This window comes from Phaethon aethereus, assembly GCF_964289735.1.
Source record: "Phaethon aethereus genome assembly, chromosome: 3".
NCBI classification, from domain to species: Eukaryota; Metazoa; Chordata; class Aves; order Phaethontiformes; family Phaethontidae; genus Phaethon; species Phaethon aethereus.
In genome coordinates, this window is record NC_138576.1 from 64,849,415 (window position 1) to 64,870,084 (window position 20,670).

At 44.8% G+C, this 20,670-nt stretch overlaps 1 protein-coding gene across 1 annotated transcript in view; it reads right to left on the minus strand.

Annotated features, from left to right (window-relative positions):
• Nucleotides 1-5,464: 5,464 nt before the first annotated feature.
• Nucleotides 5,465-20,670, minus strand: part of SLC2A12 (solute carrier family 2 member 12) — a gene marked incomplete at its 3' end in the record, with an annotated part of 31,868 nt that continues 16,662 nt past the window's right edge. The window contains exons 3-5 of the mRNA XM_081997189.1: nt 8,737-8,859; nt 7,299-7,431; nt 5,465-5,561 (exon numbers count right to left, since the gene is read on the minus strand). Of these exons, the coding sequence (XP_081853315.1) occupies nt 5,465-5,561; nt 7,299-7,431; nt 8,737-8,859 (353 nt within the window). The remainder of the gene's footprint in view (nt 5,562-7,298; nt 7,432-8,736; nt 8,860-20,670) is intronic.

Here is a 20,670-nt window from a genome sequence, read left to right on the forward strand (position 1 = left end):
TTAAATCCATGCTAGCGGTTTGAGGCCTTTGTACCAATCCATAAGGGAGCCAAAAAGCACACTACTAAACTTGCAGGGTAGTATTGAGAAAGAGAATAATAGCAAATAAAAGATTCCTTGAAATACTTGCTCATCTACCCTTCTAGCTCCAAGGGCACCTCAAACTGTTTGTGACAGATACACTTTAAAACTTCTGATGATGCAGGGCATTTGGCAGCGTACCCTTATATCCGGGGATATCGCTCCATTGCCTATCACTGCTCTAAATCAGCAGGTCCCCGCCACAGTTCCGGAGTAAGCCTTACTGCTGCTTATTTCTACATGCGCACACGTTCTACAACACGCGGCCCTTCCTCATCTTCGCGGGTTGGTCTTTGTTTCCTTTGCCGTGTTGTGCTGCCTCCACCCAGGCTCTCGCTACCACAGTCCTCGTGTGGACCCCAGGCCAGACAGCATGCCCCAGTGTGCTAGCTCTTGCCTCTGGTGTGAGGAGCGGTGCTTTGGATTAAACTTACATGTCGAGCTATCAGCTCTTCCTCAATGGCCATGTTTTCTAGAGCTCTGTTCATCTGTCTCTGGGTTCTCCAGGTGGATCCCATGCAAAACTCCACACGGTGCTCAGCTGTGGCAGTAGCAGCGCCGTAAAAAGTTTATTTCACATTCCTTAGAGAGAAGGGTTGGTTCTATTTATACAATCTACTAACGGCTCCTTTTTGCAGTGGAATGATAACTCTGACTCATTGCTAACTTGTGAGTTGTCATAGCCACTAGATCTTTTCCTGCAGTTTCTAGCTCCATTTTATCATTCTCTGACTTGCAATTAGTGTCACCAGAGAAATTTGCACTTATGCTTTCAGAATTGTACCCTGCTTTTTTCAAATCCGTCTCACGGATTTGTGAAGCTCTGAATTCCAACCCCGTCTCTCCCAGTTCAGTATTGCCTGCAAATTTAATACGCATATTCTGTTCTGTGATCCAGTCCATTAATGAAGATACTGAATAATTTTAGATCTGGGACAAATTTATTTTGTGGAGTCTTCAGGGATCCAGGGATGTGATTTGTAAGACGTGTCCCTTTTTTCCCTTGTATTTTCATAGTCAATGAGGTTGTGACTGCCAGGTCTGTCTCCTCAGATGTGCAGGCTTTGTTATGAAAGACCAGTACAATTAGGGCTACATTTATAGGGCTATATAGGGCTAGGTCTGTAGGACTACGGGTATCATGATTTAAAAAGCCCTTGACTACAGCATCGTCACCTTTTGGAGGTATCTGAAGCTACTAGGGTCTCTGCAGTTAAAACAGTGTTGGAACTATGCCTTCTTCAGAAAGATGGTATTTTTACTTAGTTGTTTCTGCATTAAATAGCTGTGCCTCGGGAAAGTTTAGAAGAGCTCACTGTGAACACAAAATCTGTAAGGTTGGGAGACAATTTCTATGGTATTTTCTGAGTTAAATTTATTTTTGTGAGAACATTCACAAGATTTATTACAGCAGAGGTTTGTTTGGGAAGCTGCAAAGCTGAGAAGGATTTTGCAGAAGCCCCCTTCACTAAATGTGATGTTACAGAAACTGTAAGCCAGTATGGGCTTGGATTGCGTGCGCAAAGGTGTGTATCTGGAGGCAACTATCAGAAAACAGTATCAGCCAGAGCAATGGAGATGCGATCGGACGCGTGGGTAATCCAATACCTGGTAAAGTCACAGATCAGGAAATGGATGAATTTCCTGCAATATAGTCTTACTAAAAATACATCACATACTTGATTTACTCTCGGGCACTTGTTAGCGTGAGAATGATGTTGGTAAGCTATCAGCCTGCTTGGAAGACTACCCAGAGCCACCTTAGTATTTCTTGTTCTGAAGCTGATTTAGTAAAACACATGATACTGATAACCATCCTCCAGCCTAAACATGAAGCAGGTGGAGACATTTCAGTAGACATCAATGTGAAAAAACTGAGGAAGGTACTAACATGCAGAGACCCAGAAAATGGTGGGTTCAGACTCTTTTTTTTTTACAAGATCATTGTACAAGTGTTCAGAACTGATAGTGGAATTTGTAGGTTTTACAAAAAGAAAATGTCACTCGATCTAAGAAAAAAACTACACTATTAGCAGGTCCAGCCTGCAGCCCTTGCTGGTGCTTGAGAAGTTCTTCCAGATCTTTGCTTTTCTTCAGCAAATGCTTGCCAGGCTTCTGGGCTTGACAAATACTCATTAGGCAACACACGGCACCGACCATGTATCCAATATTGTATTATTCTTCCCATTTTAGTAATAGAATGTGTTGTTTTCTCTAGCAAGATGGCATTGATATTTTTCAAAACTAATCTTTGCTTGGGTGTACTATGGTTTAAAAAAAATGAAATTCAGGCTTTGTACCACAATGTGAGCGGATCCCAAAAGTGCAAAAATTGGGATTTTTGTGAAAAGTGAAAAACCCCAAAAGCCCAAATAAAAAAAACCCAAACCAAAACCCCCACTAAATCTTGTAGGTTTTGTCAGTGTTCTGGTTCTTGAATTCCTCACACCTCCAAGTTACATGTGAAAATTTAAGGTAAAAACTTCAACTTTCTATGCATGAAACATTTTCACTTAAAAGCTTCAGCTGCCCCTTCCCCCCCCGACCAGAGTCAATCTCTGACTTCACCTCCCCTTGCGTTTCGTGTGCTGCCTTCACCCGTGGCCCCACACCCAGCTCTCCAGCTCTCCCTGTTGCACACTGCTGTGAAACTTGTACGTGGCTGAGCTCTAACGCGTTTGACATCCTTTTTCTAACTGTTTGTAGAAGTTACAGGAATATTCTTACCATTGCCGGTTCCCGCTGCTGCAGTGTTTCTATTCCTGCTGAGGTCGGGGAAACACAAGGAAACTCTTTGCCGTGGGCTCCGTCCCACGCAGAGGCAAAGGGACCTCTTCTCCTACCCTCTTGTGGTCGATGTTGGAACTGTAGACCGCAAACAAAATTCTAAGCAGGTCTTCAGTTTTTATTGGAAAAGTCAAAGTAATGGAAACCAAAGTTTTCCATGTCTGTGGAAAAGGTGGAATCATCCGAGATCCAGGGTGGAATTTTAGCTTGGGATGGGAACCTCCTGATTCCCCATCCCCATAGGGAATGAGAGGAAAAGGCTTTTGAGCTTACTGTTCCTGATGGGGCCTTCGGTTTGAGTCTTCTACGTCTCAGGTGCACAGCCCCACCCTGTCCGTGTATCCTGGGTGTGCCTGGTCTCTTGTTGCTTCCTATAGACTATGTTGGAAGGGGTCACATGTAGTGGTCACCTAACCAGAAGTTTTTACTTAACCTTTGGTATGTTGTGCATGCCAAAAACTGTGTCTTGCTGAGCCTTATGCATGCTATCATAAGCAGTCTTAAAAGCTGCCCGGGCTCATGACACCCATGAGGACTGCTGGCTCTAGGATCGTGACAGAAAAAATAAGGCAGCCGTAAGCCAACCAGTGGCCGGTGGAAGAGCTTCTTCCAGAGTCTTGCTTGTTTTAGATGGCATGGGATCTGCATAGTTAAAAATCCTGCATTGTGATAACTGCTTAACCTGACCTTTGTACCAAAAGTCCAACAGGGTTTTTAAATTGGTTCCCTGAAAGCTTACAATGCAGGAGAGTTGTGGTACAGATTTGGCTAGTAGGATCCCAACCCGAGGCAGCTAAATTTCCAGTGACTTCTGGCAAATCATCTCCTGGGCTTCAAGTTTCTTTTCAGTTTTGAACACATGGCTCACTGTCTGAATAGACGTGCTCCTGTAAATTCACCATGTCAGTATCTGGAACTGTGACGATGTGAGGATCTGATCAGAACTGATCTGCTCTGCTCGGAAGTAAAACTTTACCTAGATCAGTAAGTTACTCTTTCTTTGGTGCAGGACACAGTCAGGTGGTTTTAATGCTATGAGACAGTAAATCAAGTGGGATCATGTGCTTAGTTCACAGTAGTATCTGCACTCCAGCTGACAGTGTCAGTCTTGCTTCCTCAATGCTGGAAGAAATGCCGCTGTGTGGCTTCTGAGACAGTCAGCATGCATTTAAAGCATGCTTTTTTCTTTAAACAAAGAACCAGTTTGCAGGTTCTTTGACCATTTATTTATCTGCTAATAAGTGTTTATCTACTGATCATTCTAACAAAAGCTATTAACCTTCTAAGAAAAAAAGACCTAAGTTCTTTTATGGGAGCCACATAGATAGAGGCTTATTGCGTGCTTCAGGTCACACTTGCTGAGCAATAAGCAAGAATTAAGAGTGATGAAATTTGTGATTTGCAGTGATTATGGTTTCTGATCGCCCTTTGCGCTGCCCTGTACCACACAATTCTCGCTTTCTGAATCCAAAAGTCAAAGTCTAGTGTGCCCTGTGTTGAGAAACAAAATTATTTTGGCATCAACTCTGGTACCTCCAGCTTCCAATTTTCCTGGGACTGGGAAGCCAAAGAAATCCTATCCCCTCTTCCGTAAGGCCATCCTCAATCTAGAGTAATTCATTTTGCAAATGTCCCCCCATCAAACAATTTGGCTATGTTTTCTGAGGAGTATTTCCTAGGTCACTGAATCCTGGTCCTCCCAGGAAACTATATGTAAAGTTTCTCTTATAAGCTGAGCATGCTCTAAGTAATTGCATTCTGATGAACAAGATCCTTTTTCAAGTCTTGTTAAACTGAAGCCTAAATTAATTTGTAAACAGTTCACACCCAGTTGCTCTGCACTAACATCATCCTTCACACTCCATAGTTGTCCATATTTGCTCCATAGTGGTGTCTTCCCTAACACACTGACAGAGAGCTGTTAACCCCTTCCAGCCCCTTTTTTGCTAGGCTAAACAGACCTGTCTTTATAGGGAAGAAATTTTTCCCAATGAGGGAGGTGAACCACTGGCACAGGTTGCCCAGAGAGGTGATAGATGCCCCATCCCTGGAAACATTCCAGGTCAGGCTGGACGGGGCTCTGAGCAACCTGAATCTAGTTGAAGATGTCCCTGCTCACTGCAGGGGGGTTGGACTAGGTGGCCTTTAAAGGTCCCTTCCAACCCAAACTATTCTGTGATTCTGTGATTCTGTGGTTGGTGAGCTCCTCCGGAGAGACAGGCTCTTCCTTCTCCTTGGACCCCAGTCATTCTTTGCACCTCTTCCAGGTTGAACTCTTGTTCAATATGGATAACTAGAATTGCGCACAGTATTCCAATTTCCATTCATCTCCTGTATGTAAGAGATGAGTAACCTCAGGCGAGGTGAAGGATGGTAGTTTGAAACAGACAGAGCTTAGATTTCCAGTAAATTATAAACTACAACAATCTTTAATGTTGGCTGTAAAGTGCCACCAAAAGAAGCTCTGCTAAGAAACAAAAGAGAGAATATCTTGTGTATAATAAAGATACCGTGTGTCCCATCAGAATGTAAGCGTCACTAAACTTTTTTTTTTTTAATCAATCTTTTGGTGAAGGCTGCTTTGATTGCCCTGGGTCTAGTAGAGCTGCTCTTTCTCTCTCTTGGCAAGTTCCACCGGCACCAGATTCTCTCTGCGCTGGCCCATCCAGCACAAAGGGGTCTTCACGTATTTCCTGGAGAAGCAAAAAACCCCGCTAAGGTTTGCCATTGAATGCGGCTGGCAGAGTGCTCTCCCTGCCACTCGGGACAGCTGTGCATGCTAGGTGCACCCCGGCAGACCACCAGAACGCTCCGGGGTGCTCCAGCCCCCCGCCGCACTTCCCACCCCGCCGCACGCTCCTCCCAGGCCGGCTGCCGCCTCGTCCCCCCAGCTCCCCGGCTCCTGCTCCGGCTCCTGGCCCAGGCTCCCGCATGGATTTATGTCTTTCTTTAAAGAGGAGGGAGGGAGGCAGCGCAGGCTGGGCCAGAAACACCAATTTCTCGGTCCGTGAAGTGGTGACTGCTGCGAGGGAGAGCCCAGGGGCTCCGGCAGCGCAATTAGCTCTGTGCTTTCTGCACTGGGATAATTGTTCTTTCCTAAACGATAAACGAGCTCCTTCAAGCCTGGCTGAGTTCTTGCCTTACTCTTTAGAAAAAATATTCTCTGGTAATCTAAAAACCTCCAATACAGGATGACCCGTCGCAGTAGGCTGGTCACACGTTAATTACTCCCACTGTCAAAAAGTACGTGTCCTATTTTCGGTTTGAATATTGCTACTTGTGCCTTCAAGCCTCTTCCTCTGGGAAGCAGAGGCTGGCAGCAGGGAAGGAGTGCCGGAGTCTGCCTTGCCCCGTCAAGCTGGGGTGTGCCGATGAACCGGGGGATGCTGCCTCGCCACCAGCCTGACTCTCACCCCAAGCCATCAGCCCTGAAAAAATTTTGTCCACTAAAGTGTTTTCCCCTATCATTTCTTTATCCTTTTATTCATCGTGCTGATAATGGCTGAGTCTAAAAAAGCAAGTAGCTGCTATAGAACAGCTCTTTGAACAGATCAGATGAGTGCTGCATTTTAAAAACCAGGGCTGCTTAGTTTTTTCCATATTTTTTTATGGCCATAATCAACTGAAAAGAATGGAGGTAGTGGCAAATTGATAGTAAAAATTGCCAGTTAGTTTATGGTCAATGACACCTGCATTTGGAGACTGTAAGAAAACAGCATGTGTATCAACAGACCATGTAACTCTGTTCTCCAAATTGATGTGCTACTTTTGTTGAAGGTGTGTAATTCCAAGGGCCACTCTACTTCTGAGGGATGAGAAAAGACAGGTAGAGTCAAAAGACACAGTAACAGAATGTGTCATATTAAAGGAGCAGGCACATGGCACTCACGTCACCAACACTCCCTCTCATTGCTCTCCTACCTTTTTAATGTGGTGAGGTGGGGACGCAAAACTCATGCTGGAAGAACCTTTTTTGGGTATGAGCTCATAGAGTCTACAGAGCCACAGGACTCAGTAAATGCACAAAAAAATGCCCACCCAGAAGAGCTATCAAAACTCACATGGAGCCTTGAAGTAGGGTCTCTCTCCTTCCCTCTTTCTGCATGCAAGCCAAGAAACACAGCCCTAAATGTGGGAACACAGATGCCCTCCTCTCTGGGAACGCATCAGCAGAAGTGCTGTCGAGCCAGGTCTGGCTGCAGGCATTCCTCACAGGGGTGCTGGCAACCACCATCCCTTTAGGGCCAGTCCTTCAGCACCAACAAAATGTTTGCTTGGCCACCGAGATCAACATGTACAAGCTCAAGCCTTGAGAGAATCTGATTTTTCCAGAAAAAAACAAGCCAGTTTCCTTTTTTTAAAGAATGCAGCATTGAAAGGCTTTGTCCCTTTGGCACCTGGGGCATGCGGTCACCCGGCTGGGTACTTACTGTTTAGCTAGTTCCATGGATATTTGCTCCAAAGAGCATCCTTTCGTCTCCGGTATAAACACAATAACAAAAGCCAGGGATGCTAGGCTCATTATTGTGTAAATGAAGCATACCCAGGACAAGCCAATGAGCTCTACAAAGGAAGAAAACATGTCTTTTTAAATTTTTAAATACTACAATTTTTTTTCTCTTGCCACATTTTGCACAGGAGAAGCTAGGCTGTTATTCTTGGCTCACTTATTTGTGCCAGGCCGTGATTTGAAAAAGAAGAGTGGGTTTGCTTTTTCTAATACTCCTGATGAAAGAAAATTGATGAGCCCATATTGATCCATTTAGCATGAACCTATTGATTTATTTTGCTTGTGGTCACTCTGGATGAAAGCCGTGAGTAGCCATTGTTACTGGTTTGTGCAAAGGCACTGGGGGTCACAAGTGCCTCGAAATTCTACCTGTGTTTGGTTTTGTTGCACATTCCCTCATGGACCAAAATCAAGCATTTTTCCACGCTGTTGCAGTTATCTCCAGCCAATCCTACCCACCGTCAGTTCCCAGCATTTCCCAGTTTTTTCTTTCTCTCTTTTCTTTTTAAAGAAAAGACCAATGTGAAGCCCATTTTAGTCACAGATCACACTCATTTGCAAATCCATCTCCAAATGCATCTAACAGGACGAAAACCACCTCAGCTTTTTGTGGGTTGATTGCCTGCCTCCAGTGGAGAGCAATGTAGAGTTAAAGGAAGCCTGGATTTTCTCTTTCTTTATATATTTTCATTTTCAGCACATATTTTCCTTAGAATAAGACTGAAAACTAAAATTTGCAAAACTTCTTATGTAATAAAACTGCAAAAACAAATTTCCAATCAATTAATATCAACATCAGCATTTAGCCCTTTCCCTTGTTTATCATCAAATTTTAAGTTACTATATGGTAGTCTACTTTCTCACGTTAAAACATGAAACAGTTTTACCTTACAAAAACCACCTTTTTTCCTAAAGGAAATTTTCTTAAAGCCAGGACATTCCTGTGAAAAGGAATTATTTCAATGGGATCGTCTTTAAAAATGTTCGATCAGAAAAGCTGCAGTCTGACCTAGAGCAGAACTTCCACTGACTTCACAAGACGCAGGACTAAATACTAAATATTATGTATTTTCAACTTACTAAGGCAATGGTGTTTTTAAGAGCTGAGGTTCACCCCTTATGGAGTTGATGTGCAAGGTGCTGTGATAGCCAGCACCATAAGGCTGTAATTACTAGCACAAACTTAGAAAGATGTGATGGAAACAGTAAAGTTACACTAACAAACAGGGCCTAAGCAGAGATCTGAATTTGGCTCCTGGGGCATCACGGCTGCAATTTTAGCAATGTGGTTTGTATAGGGAAGTTTCATTTTGCCCACCAGGAGAATGACGACTTGGAAGGACACAGAAAAATCTTACCAGTTACAGTCAAAAATGTCAAGGAGATGAGGAGATTTATACCCCAGTTCATGCTAGATGTCAAAGCCATGGCCCGTCCTCTGATCCCACCAGGGAAAATTTCGCTCAGGACCAGCCACGACACTGAAAAAAGAAAAAAAAAAAAAAGATGTCTTTGAAAGAATGGCTTTCCTTGATGTAAATTTAGGTAGTTCATGAGTTCAGGTGAGGCCCCCTGACAGAATAAGGTGATTTTCAGGGACGTTAGGTTTGTTTGGACCCAAGCTCTGGAGGACCACCCATGCTCTGCAGGCAGCGTGGGCAGCAGCCAGCACCACCCCAGGGCATCACCGCTGCCCCGCGCCCCACGAACGGGGAAGTGAGCTCTGACTGCACATCTGTGTGTGAAAGGGAGCTCTGACTGAATAACTCTCAAGTGACGTAATGCTAATGGAAGTGGGGCAGCAAACCAAAGTAATCTTCAGCCTCGGAGCGGCACTGTGTGTTTATGCCACCTTATAAATCAACCTACCACACTGAAGCGGGTTTACTATTCCAGCTCTCCCCTCCATATAAATGAGATTGCTGAAGTATAAATGAAGAGAGAGGGCCTGATTTTTGGCTCCTTCGTATCACACCACACCACAGGAGAGCTGAATGCTGGTGTTGCTAGCCCACAAAAACAAATTCAAGACATGAAGTGCTGGCTGTGTAACCACCTTGATAGCAAGAGGGGGGAGAAGAATTAAAAAAAAAAAAAAAAGAAGAAAAGACAGATAGCACGTTTCTTCACCACTCCTGGTTATTAGAAAAACAAAAAAAACCCTCCACCCTCCTTCTGTTCGTAAGCAGGGTGCATTAGCAAGAGGTTGCTGCGTAGAGAGGTTGTGGGTTAGCGGAGGACCAGCACAAGAGCAGAGAGGTACGCGTGGATGAATTGTGTCTTCAGACCCTTGGGCATGGCCGTCACAAATTGCTCCTATGTGATGTTGTTTCTGCAAAACGACAGATGGGAGTTTCCTCTGGACACTTGCACTAGGCAGTCTTAAATTTATATTTTAAAAACAGGCTCCTGTACGTGTGAGCGTGTGTCACGCTGCAATGTCCCTTTGGGTGCTGGTAGGATTCCTGTGTGACAGTAATGGTAAAGATAGAAAAGAAAAAAGTGCTGTGGAGCGAGACTAGAAAGGACCAACTGAAAGGGAAAAAAACCCCTGAGCCTTGGAGTCAACAGAGCAGATTTGAGCAAACTCTGGATTTCTTTGTATCACAGGTTTGAATTCAATAATGTTTCCTGGAGCTGGCCCAGATTTTTTTTTTTTAAGGAAAAATATAAAGAGCTTCACTCCCCCAGTGGGAGTGACCTGATGGAGTGATGATTTTATTCTGGAGAATCAAGACCGGACCGTGTAACGGCCTAACACGGTTAGGCACAGTCAGGTGGCACACAGTCACAGCACAGCCACCGCGTCCAACGGCAGCCCTAGAGGGGCTTTTTTTCTTTTTTTTTCTGACTTAGATCACAGCAAAGTTTAATACACTCGCTGTTGACAAGACAAACGTTGCTCTAAAGAAGTGCCCTGGGCATGTTCTGTGGGGTGTCTACACGCAAGGACGGAGCACAGAAGAGGAGAACTGGCTTCGCAAGCAGGTGTTTTTCCCTGCCAGGCCAGCTAGCTCCGCGCCGGAGCACAACCAGGCCCTGGAAATGCGTGGGGATCTCATGACTGTATTTTCACAGAATCACAGGATCATTAAGGTTGGAAAAGGCCTTTAAGATCGTCAAGTCCAACCATCAACCCAACACCACCATGCCCACTAAACCATGCCCTGAAGTGCCACATCCACACGTTTTTTGAGCACCTCCAGTGATGGTGACTCCACCACCTCCCTGGGCAGCCTGTTCCAATGCTTCACCACTCTCTTGGTGAAGAAATTTTTCCTAATATCCAATCTAAACCTCCCCTGGTGCAACTTGAGGCCATTTCCTCTCCTCCTATTACTAGTTACTTGGGAGAAGAGACCAACACCCACCTCACCACAACCCCCTTTCAGGTAGTTGTAGAGAGCGATAAGAATAATTTTGCCTCTCCTCAGCCTCGGGGCTGTTACTCACAGCCGACACAAGACGTCACGACAGGGAGTGCTAGCCGAAATGCAACGTAGCAAGAAAGCGAGAGGCAAAGGAGCCCTTCTGAGCGGTGCGGGCACAGCCCGTGGAGCTCGTCTCCGCAGGATGGCCTGGCAGCCAGCAGTTGAGCTCGGCTGGAAAAATGGTTATACATCAAGACTGGCAAAGGAGGAATTCATAGTCACGTTACACAGGATGAAAATAAAATCTGAAAGAATTCAAACCCACTTCCTACTGGGCATAAACCAGTAGAATACAGGAATACACTTTTTTTTGTGGGTACTTTGGTCTGTATTTGCTTCTTCTAGAATCTTCTGTCATTCAGGCAACTTGCAGAGGCTACTCAGAGAGGCACCGGGCAAGGAGGACCGAGTCCCGCGCGCTGAGGGGCAGCCCAGCCAGCCTGGGCGAACCTGGCGCAAGGCGGGCTCCCAGGCGGGCTCCGAAGGGGGGCTCCAAGGCGAGCTCAGAGGTGAGCTCTGAGGTGGGCTCTGAGGTGGGCTCCAAGGCGAGCTCTGAGGGAAGCTCCAAGGTGAGCTCTGAGGGGAGCTCCGAGGAAAGCTCCGAGGTGAGCTCCGAGGTGGGCTCCAAGGCGAGCCCCGAGGGGAGCTCCGAGGGGAGCTCTGAAGCAGGCTCCGAGGTGAGCTCCGAGGTGAGCTCTGAGGTGAGGTCCAAGGAGAGCTCTGAGGCAGGTTCCGAGGTGAGCTCTGAAGTGAGCTCCGAGGGGACCTCCAAGGTGAGCTCCGAGGCGGGCTCCAAGGCAGGCTCTGAGGTGAGCTCCCAGGTGAGCTCCAAGGTGGGCTCCAAGGCAGGCTCTGAGGCGGGCTCTGAGGTGGCTCCGAGGTGAGGTCTGAGGGGAGCTCCAAGGCAAGCTCTGAGGTGAGGTCCAAGGGGAGCTCCAAAGCAGGCTCCGAGGCAAGCTCTGAGGTGAGCTCCAAGGGGAGCTCCAAAGCAGGCTCTGAGGCAAGCTCTGAGGTGAGCTCCAAGCGGAGCTCCAAGGCGGGCTCCGAGGCAAGCTCCGAGGTGGGCTCCGAGGTGAGCTCCCAGGTGAGCTCCCAGGTAGGCTCCAAGGTGAGGTCTGAGGTGAGCCCCCAGGCGAGCTCTGAGGCGACTCCTGAGGTGAGCTCCGAGGCGGGCTCGAGGCGGGCTCCAAGGCGAGCTTCGGCAGCGTTACAGGTGCCGCGGGGCGGCTCACGCTGCAGCTGAAATGCTTGGCGCTGCGGCAGCTGCCATACCGTGCATTCTCCCGAGGGCAGACTGGCCCTTTCAGGCTAACTACAGTTTATCTGGAGGTTTGAAACGTATCATTTTCCTGTTAAGAAACAGAAATACTTGAGGGTCCGCCTCGGCCGCAATAGTAGTTAGCTGCTCTTATTTCAACCAGCCGCTTAGTTCAGACAGATCCCACCGACACACCAGATCTGTTCTTCATGTCTGCTAATGGTAGCTGCTTCCTCTGGCATCGCCCTGACCTCTGCCTAGCTGGTGAGGAGTGGATAGGCTTATTCCCTGGGGAGAAAGAGCAGTTGTAGAAATCTGACACTTATTACAGTCTGTTTATCCCTTTCCCCCAGCTAAGGCAGTGATAACGATCGATTCTTTGCTTTTAGCACCTCTCTGGGATTGTTTTTACTATTTGTACTTCTGCCAAAAAGCAGCAGCTGCTGTAGGTACGGTGGAGATGTGGCTGTCTCTTGGGGAGCCAGTATCGAGGTTCGGGCTCCCATTCATAATGACTGCTGCTACCTTGTGCGCTGTGTGCACGCAGTGCTGCAGAAATTTAACCTACACGCTCCCAAAGTCACTGCAAAGTCAACCATGTGCTCTGCCTTCACCGGCCTAAGCAGTGGCATTTTACAGGGGAAACCTGCCCATCCTTGAAAAGAGGGTCCAAACAACTCCACCGCCCCACCTCTCCATCCTTTGCGTAATTTAACATGATTTCAAATGGATGCTGTGATAGTAACCACATTGCACACACACAGCAGTTTTCAGCGTCTGCTCTGGTCACCCTTGGCTGGTTTTTGTGGAGCAGGTGGGAAAAGGGCTGGTGCTCTCCAGGTCAGATGTGGGCAGGAGACGAGGCTCAGGGCTCAGCACGAGCCTCTGTGTTAAGTTCAACAGCTGTGGGATTTGTTCATGCGGTGGCTGCAGGTGATAACTCACCTTTGCTGACCTGCAGTGTGTTGTATGTTGACAGCGGTTAAGAAAAATTGTCTAGTTAAATGGTCTTTTATTGTGGTACAATCTACAGAAAAGAACCCCCACTGCAAATGCAGAAGAAAATATTGCATTGGATCAGAAAGCCTAACTGTTTCAGTAAATACCACAGAAACTTGACGCCCAAGTAGGAAGAGCAGAGGATTCAGGTATACAAACAACCCCTTGACGAGGATGGTGACATTTACCTCTAAACAAAGTCCCAGGGGCTGTAAAGGCAGAAAACAGAATAATAATGGAAGTTTTCAGCTGCTCCCATTAAGGCTGAATGAATTGCATAATGGACTGCATTTTAGATACCATAGGTGATGATTTCTTTTAGCACTTTGCCTGATACTTAATGAGAGAAAAAAAGCAACTCTTGCTTCAGTGCTGAGCAGGGGTAGTTCAAGGTGTAACTGTCACAAAGATGTTCTGTTATAACTTTTCAAACTCGGTATTATTGCAGAAATCAAAGAGCCAAAAGCCTACCACCTTTTGGTTCAAAAGGAGAACAGTATTAGAATAAGCCTGCTTTCTATGAAGAAATTAAAAGGATCAGGGTAAATGCTTTAGTGGTGTTACGGAGACTGTTTAAATTACCTGATTAGAGGCTTGAAATACACATGCAACCAAATAAAACAAAAATAAGTATCTCAGCACAGTTAAGCAACTGAATGAAGAAAGTGGTTAGAAACAGAAATATGCCTTCCTTAAAGGTGTACACTGCGTCCAAACAAAGAAAACACAGTATAACTGCTGAAAAATTACTTGCAAATGCCATCATCAGGCAGCCAAGTATTTTGAAATACTTGGGGCGGAGGAGGTGGCACGTGCCAGCACTGAAGAAAACGTCCTATGGGGATGCACAAAAGGGTCCCCCTGCTAGACCGCTGTACCAAGCTGCTGGTTGGAGCTAGGATAAAGCTGAATGATCTCAGCTGGAAGAAGGAAAGGAAGATACGTACAGCGTCTTGAGGAAGAGTTGTCTAGTTTTTGCTGAGGAAAGCCACGTCTCTTTCAAAGAGTTAAGGAACATGGGGGTTGAAACGAATGAGCCACTGTGCTTTTCAGTTTCAAAGAGCTTTGGTGAAGTGTCATGGGATAGAAGAGAAGGTATTCATATAGATGGATAACTGCTTGTAACAGGAAACAAAGGACAAGGCCAGTTTTTACAGTGGCAGGAGAGTACTAGATCTGCTCAGTTTATTTCCAGATCTCTCAGGAAAGGAAGGTGAATGCACATGCAAAACTTACTGACGGTACAAAATTATTCGGGGTAACAAAAATCAATAAGGATCCTAGAGAATCGCAAAAGGATCTCAAAATATTGAGCACTTTGAAAAAACGACCCATAAAATTCCTTTATCAACACATGCAAAGTAACACGTAGGGAGAAAACCAGCCGCCGGTGCCCACACCAGCATGCCAGCGCTGCTCAGGGCAGAAGTGCCGGAGCCTCCATGGGCAGTTCAGGGACAGCATCAGCTCCTGCGAGGCGGAGGCTGCGGATGCAAACAGAGGCTTGGCAATTAGGAAGGGAACACTGAACGTGCCACTGAGCATGCCTGTTGTGCCTCTCCATTTGTCACATTGCACGTAGATTTGGTCAACAAGATGAGCCACAGCCAAAAGGTGTGTAATGGGCTCTGCAAAGACCAATTAAACAGACAAGAACTCTTCAGCTTAGATAGATAGTGTATGGCGGAGGGGAACAGAGCTGAAGTGGGGATGAACAGAGGAGAGGCTTCCATTACATTTTTAAAGACACAAACCAAGAGAAACCAAGTGAAGTCACCAGGGACAGCAGTTAGGGGAAGCGGGAGGATGTGCTTTTGCAGACAATGCATATTTCAACTGTGGAACTCACTTGCACAAGATGCTTCAGATGTGAGAAATATTAGTGCGTTAAAATGATTAAATGCTGGTTGTTAAAACATTGTCTCTCTGTATGTGTGGGAAAAGATCCATCAAGGACTATTGTTCATAATGCTAAAAAAAATCCCTAACATTTTTCTTGAAGTCCCATAAACTACAGATAGCTGGAAGGACACACTGTACATGCTGCGTGTGCTTTTTCTTTACGTATTTTTGCTCAGCGTCTGCTGCTGGCTGTTGTTGGAAGCAGAGTAACAGATTGATCAAGTGGTCTTTTTGTTTAAGCCAACATGGACAATTTAATAAGCTTTGTATTTGGGCCATAAGGAAAGAGATGTCTCAAACCCTCATATGATTTCTTCTTACTTCCTTACTTTACAGCTATAGAGTAAATAAAAAATAATTTAAAAGAATTAACAGACTTCCATCAGAGAGGCAGAAACATCTGAGAACATATGAGAAATACTGTGAGCTTGAGGGTACTCAAAATTCAAGTGAGGTACATGAATGAAAAATGTCCTTGTTTTGACCTTATTCTTGCCAGGATGTAGAAACAAATTGGAAGCTGCTCAGCAGCTCTCATTAATGAAATATTAGATTCCCTTGGTATTCATTTTCTGCTTAGCATTTTTTCCTTTCCTGTATTGTGTGAGGTCAAGTTCTTTATGGTGAGATTTAGAAAGCAGACATTGCAATACCTGAAAGAATTAAAGTTTCTGAGGTATAAACTCTGGAAAGAGATTAAGTGGATTTACAGATTAGGAGGGCAGTAGGCAGAAGTATGCAGGACACTGAAAGGGAGGACTGGGCTGTTAGCAAGAAGAGGTCCAAGGGAAGGTAAGGAAGGGATTATCCCACCAGCAATGCAGGCAGACCATCCAAGAACATGTAACAAATGGTCAACGCTGGGGAAAGACGCAAGCAAGCCACTGCGAAGCTGCCACGAGAGGAAGGAAGACAAAGGACATGGCTAATGATTGGCTTTGCCAAGACCAGGTATTTTTCCAGGCTTATGAAACCCCGCAGGTTTTTCATCTAGCTGGTTTCTGGCTCTGCTGGGTATTAACACAAATAGCCTGATGGCCAGCTACTACTCACAAAAGGCCAGCTTCAGTGCTGGTTTGCCTTGATTTCAAAAGGCACATTGCAGGGGATGGCACAAGCCTTCATGGTGTGGAGATGAACAGAGGACAGGTTTTCATGACATTTTTAAAGACACAAACCAAGAGAAACGTAGTGAAGTGATTAGGGACAGCAGTTAGGGGAAGTGGGAGGATGATGGTGATGCATGGTGATGAGGTGTATACCTGTGAGGGCACACAGCACAAGGGCAGAGCTGGGATTTGGGGCTGGGGGGACCTGCTGCACTAATGTACCAGCACTGTCCTGGCACTGCTCCCAGCACTCACACCCTGCAAAGGCTCCAGTGAAGGATATTTGGGGGGCTGGCAAAGGCAAGGGATATTTAAACTGGAAAGAAAAGAGGGTGAGAGGGAGTTTGTCCTTTTCCAAAGCAGGTAAAAGAGATATGACGCAAGAGAAATGGACAAAAACTCTGCTCATGGTTTTGTGTAAGAGGCCAACGCAGATGATCATGAGTGGCGTTAAAAATCAATGACTCTGCTTAATGAGAGCCATTTGTGTCTCTGTCTCTGCCCCATAAGATGAGACTGAAGTGGCTGCTCAAAATTAATAACTGGCAGACATGGAGCAAATGAGCAGCTATATTGCTTTGCAGAGCATGTAAGCTGCCAGCAGAGTGCCAACCTGCCAACAGTCAAGTCAAACCCCGTGTGCGCAGATAAAAAGGAGTGGGAATTGCTCTATTTCTGAGAGATAGGGGAGTCAGGAGAATCCTCGGCTGATCTCATGCCTCTGGCTGCATCCAGATCTCCGCGGGCAAAGGTAACATGTAGTTTGTTCTACAGCTTCCAAGGCGCTTCTCTTCCAAGCAGCTTTATGACTACTGGTTGCAAGACACCTGATACCACTGATGATCCAAAAGGAGCTGATGTGGTGTGGCAAATCTTAAATTTTTTTCTTTTCTTCTGGTACACTACATTTCTGTTTCTAATGGTTATTCCTTCAGGCTGACTCCTTGAAGTAACATATGTTAGGGCAAGTGGGATTTAACCCTTTTATCTCTGAGGCTGCATCAGAGTATGTAAAAATTGTTTAGTGTTGGTACTATTTGCATCATTATCTAGTAGACAGGCTGAACACTCGCATATGCCTTCTTAAGGAACCTCGCATGGACCACAGAAACCACCCTTCACTCGTGCCTCCTCCAGTTTATGTTAGAGCAGCAGGAAGGTTTTAGGGGAAGATACTGTGAGAGCGATGCATTACCTCCTTCCCCTGTTTTCTGGGCCACTTGGGAAGGAAGGCAGTGAGATCATACTTCATTGATTTTCCCCAGCCATCCTTCCTCCCCTAACCCTTCTCACCACTGTGAGCCTGCATTTGAATGCTTTTTTTTTTATTATTGGAATTTTCATCACCATGAACTTGAAAAAAAATTAATGCCTGGTATGGGTTTTCTTGTTTCATGCAAGCTGCTCGATATATTCTTAAATCTATTTTCAGTGATCTTCAATTACCGTCCATTTCCAGCTTGAAAGAATAGTCACAAACAAGAAGAACTTTCTTATAGACCGTGATTACCATCTGAAGAATTACTGGGCACGAAGTGATAGATGTATAAGGACCTAAGAATGGTAGAATTGTCTTAGTTAATGTGATTTGTGGCCCATCTTGTCCAGTAACAGTACTCAGCAGCAAATATATCAGTAGATATATTACTGTAGGTATGTTATAGTCTGTACCTCTTTTCAGGTCCCCTAATAGATGCTGATGTGAACTGATGTATGAGATGATAACTAGATTTCACAGCCACTCTCTCTCTCTCTCTCATCCTTTGTTATATAGACACTTACACTGTCCCATCAAGACAGAACAACTTGCAGGGCAAGTAGAAAGGAAAAAAAAATGAGAGAGAAAAATTAAAAATGAAAACAAGCTTTCAAGGGAGAATGTGTTATTATAATAAATCACATACTGTCATTGAAAAAGAAGGCCTTTTAATTAAAACCTGAAACGTGTATTCCTGTTTGTAGGTGTTTATTTGTTCAGAATATTGAATCCAGGATAATCCTCTGAGGCATTTGCAGAGGAATGACTGCAGAAGCTAGAGGCTCTAATTCACGAGGAAGTTGTGCACGAATTAGTTCAGATTACCACATATTTCACTTCTAAATATTATGGAGAGGTGAAAGTACCCAGCTGGGTGGGGAAAATGAACCTGTTTTTCCAGTATCCAAGGGCCAATGTTAGTCCTTAAGGGGGTGCACAACAGAAAAGAGTTGTTAGGACACAGCAGTTGGGGGCAATTTATGCCTCTGCTCTTGCAAAACAGAGATTTGTGCGTGTGCTTTAGAAAACTCCCAGTGGAAAGCAGAAGCAACCTTTTACAACAGTGACTTATTTGGTAAGAGGCCTGCAATGATCCATTTTTTAAAGAAGTCCCTCGCTGGCCCCTTTGCGCACACTTTGCTTCGGTTGCAGCAAGGAGGAAGGTGTGAAGGCTCTGGGTCCACCCATATCTAAATGACAAAAAATCATTTATTTCTCCTTCATTCATAACAGTTTTCTGGACTTAGGGTTCATTTTCAAAGGCAACAGAAGCTGGGTGCCCTCCTGTGTCCCCTTTCCCTTTGAGGAAATCTTCCTGGCTTTCGTCCCAGAGCTCAGTGTGACACACAAACTCAGATCCCATGGGGAAAAACAGTCTCCTGACTCCATACACTGACTTACCATCAGGCCATCCTCTCTGCACTTTGGCTGACAGTCTACACCTTCCTCAGCAGTGCCAGTAAATGACCTGGTAGCACATTTTTACCTTTCTAGCATAATTATTTTCTCATACTTTATAATACATGTTTTAGTTTGATGATCTTTATGAGTGAAATAAAATACTGCCTTTGCACTTGAAGTCCTACTGACAGTTCTAGTTTTTGCACAAAGTTGGCCCAAGATCAGCTTTGCCTCTAAACAATTCCTTCCAGCCCTCTCTCCCAAAGGAAATGGGATTTTATGAAGCTTAACATATGCCCTATAAATTTTTTCACAGATTTCAGTGTCACAATGATCTTCTCTGCAAGAACATGGTCAAAAAAAAAAGAATGCAAAAATCTTTCATTGTCTTTGATATGGTTATCAAGGGCCACTGTTATTTACTGAATGCTTAAATGCAACACTTGACCTACCAAGTAAGAAGGGCAAATTTGGTTAATGATAGGCAGCCTTGATTATCATATGAAAGCTTGTACAAGAGAGTATGCTAGACTTACTTGACAGTGCACCACTTTACAAAAGATAATGCCCCTGTGGAACAAAAGGGAATTGTTAGGCCCAATTACTAGTTAGAATCGCAGCAATATTAATTCTCTATATTTTTTAATGAAGTGGGTCTGAGGTAAAATGCTTCATTTTGGCCAGTGGTTACTAAGCTGAGTCAAATTTTAAAACTATGTCTAATTTTAAGCACAGGAGCCATTCCTCTTAAGCAGTACCTTTGTGTCAATAGGTTTATTAACATACAACTATTAGCAGAGAGGTATTTGTATAATCCAGACCACCAAGATCAGAATATTGACTCAAATTGCTGTTTAAGTGGAGCATAGTACGCCAAAAACACAGGTCATGCCCCACCTTTTCTAGGTAGTTCATGGAGGGCCAAATTTTGTGTTCAGTTGCAGAGACACAGGAGTATTGGCTTCGGCACGGTGTTGTCACTCCCTCTTTTCACGGTACCAAGGACTGTGTTGTTCAGAAGGCAAAGCCCTTGGCCTGATCTGCCAAGACTTTCCCTCATTCAGATGCTTAAAAGTAAAATTATGAACAGGAACACGGATGTCAGTGAAAATGATGTCCCAGATTTCAGGTGTGCACCTCAGTATATAGTTTAAGTTCAGTCTCAGGGTTGAACAAGGTTGTTCTGCTCTTTGCAAAATGGAGTCCTAAAATAATTAAAGGAGAAGCTTCCACTGACATAGCCATGTCTCGTTACTGCAAAAGCATTTCCTTATTATGACCTGTTTCACACCTAGAAAAGCCTCCCAAACTTGTAGGTTCTATCAAGTTAGACAAGATTAACCTATTTGTCTGGTATTTTAGAGAACATCTCCTGCAATTTGAAATACTGTAATTCAACATCCAACTATCAAAAAATATCTTAAATTGGCTTGCCCTCCACTATGACAAATCAGCCTGTGAAAAGGCAAACCAATTCCTGGGTTAGCTGACATGTTAACGAGGGGCTTCAGAGAAACGTTGTCTGGGGCAAGGAAATAGGGACAAGCGGGCAATTCACAATCCTTGCTTTATTTTTCATTTTGGCATGCCTTGTCTTTCTGCTGCAGCTTTGTAATACAGACACAGTGTGAAATAAAGGCCACAGGAGGCACCATATGAATAGCACAAGAATAATGAACTAGATAAATACTCGGAGTGTCATATTCAAACCACATGGATGCATGCATTAAAAGATGATTCAGTACAAATGAACAGTGCTAGGAATCTTGTCATAAAATAGAGAATCCAAGATCGGTTTTTAATTAACTAAAATAGGACTTTCTGTACCGATCCTCAGTGAAACATGCACATTTCCAAGGTTTATTATTCTGGTTCATATCCAACAAAACATTTAAGCATTTGCTTTTTTTTTGAGCATTTGATTTAATCCCCAC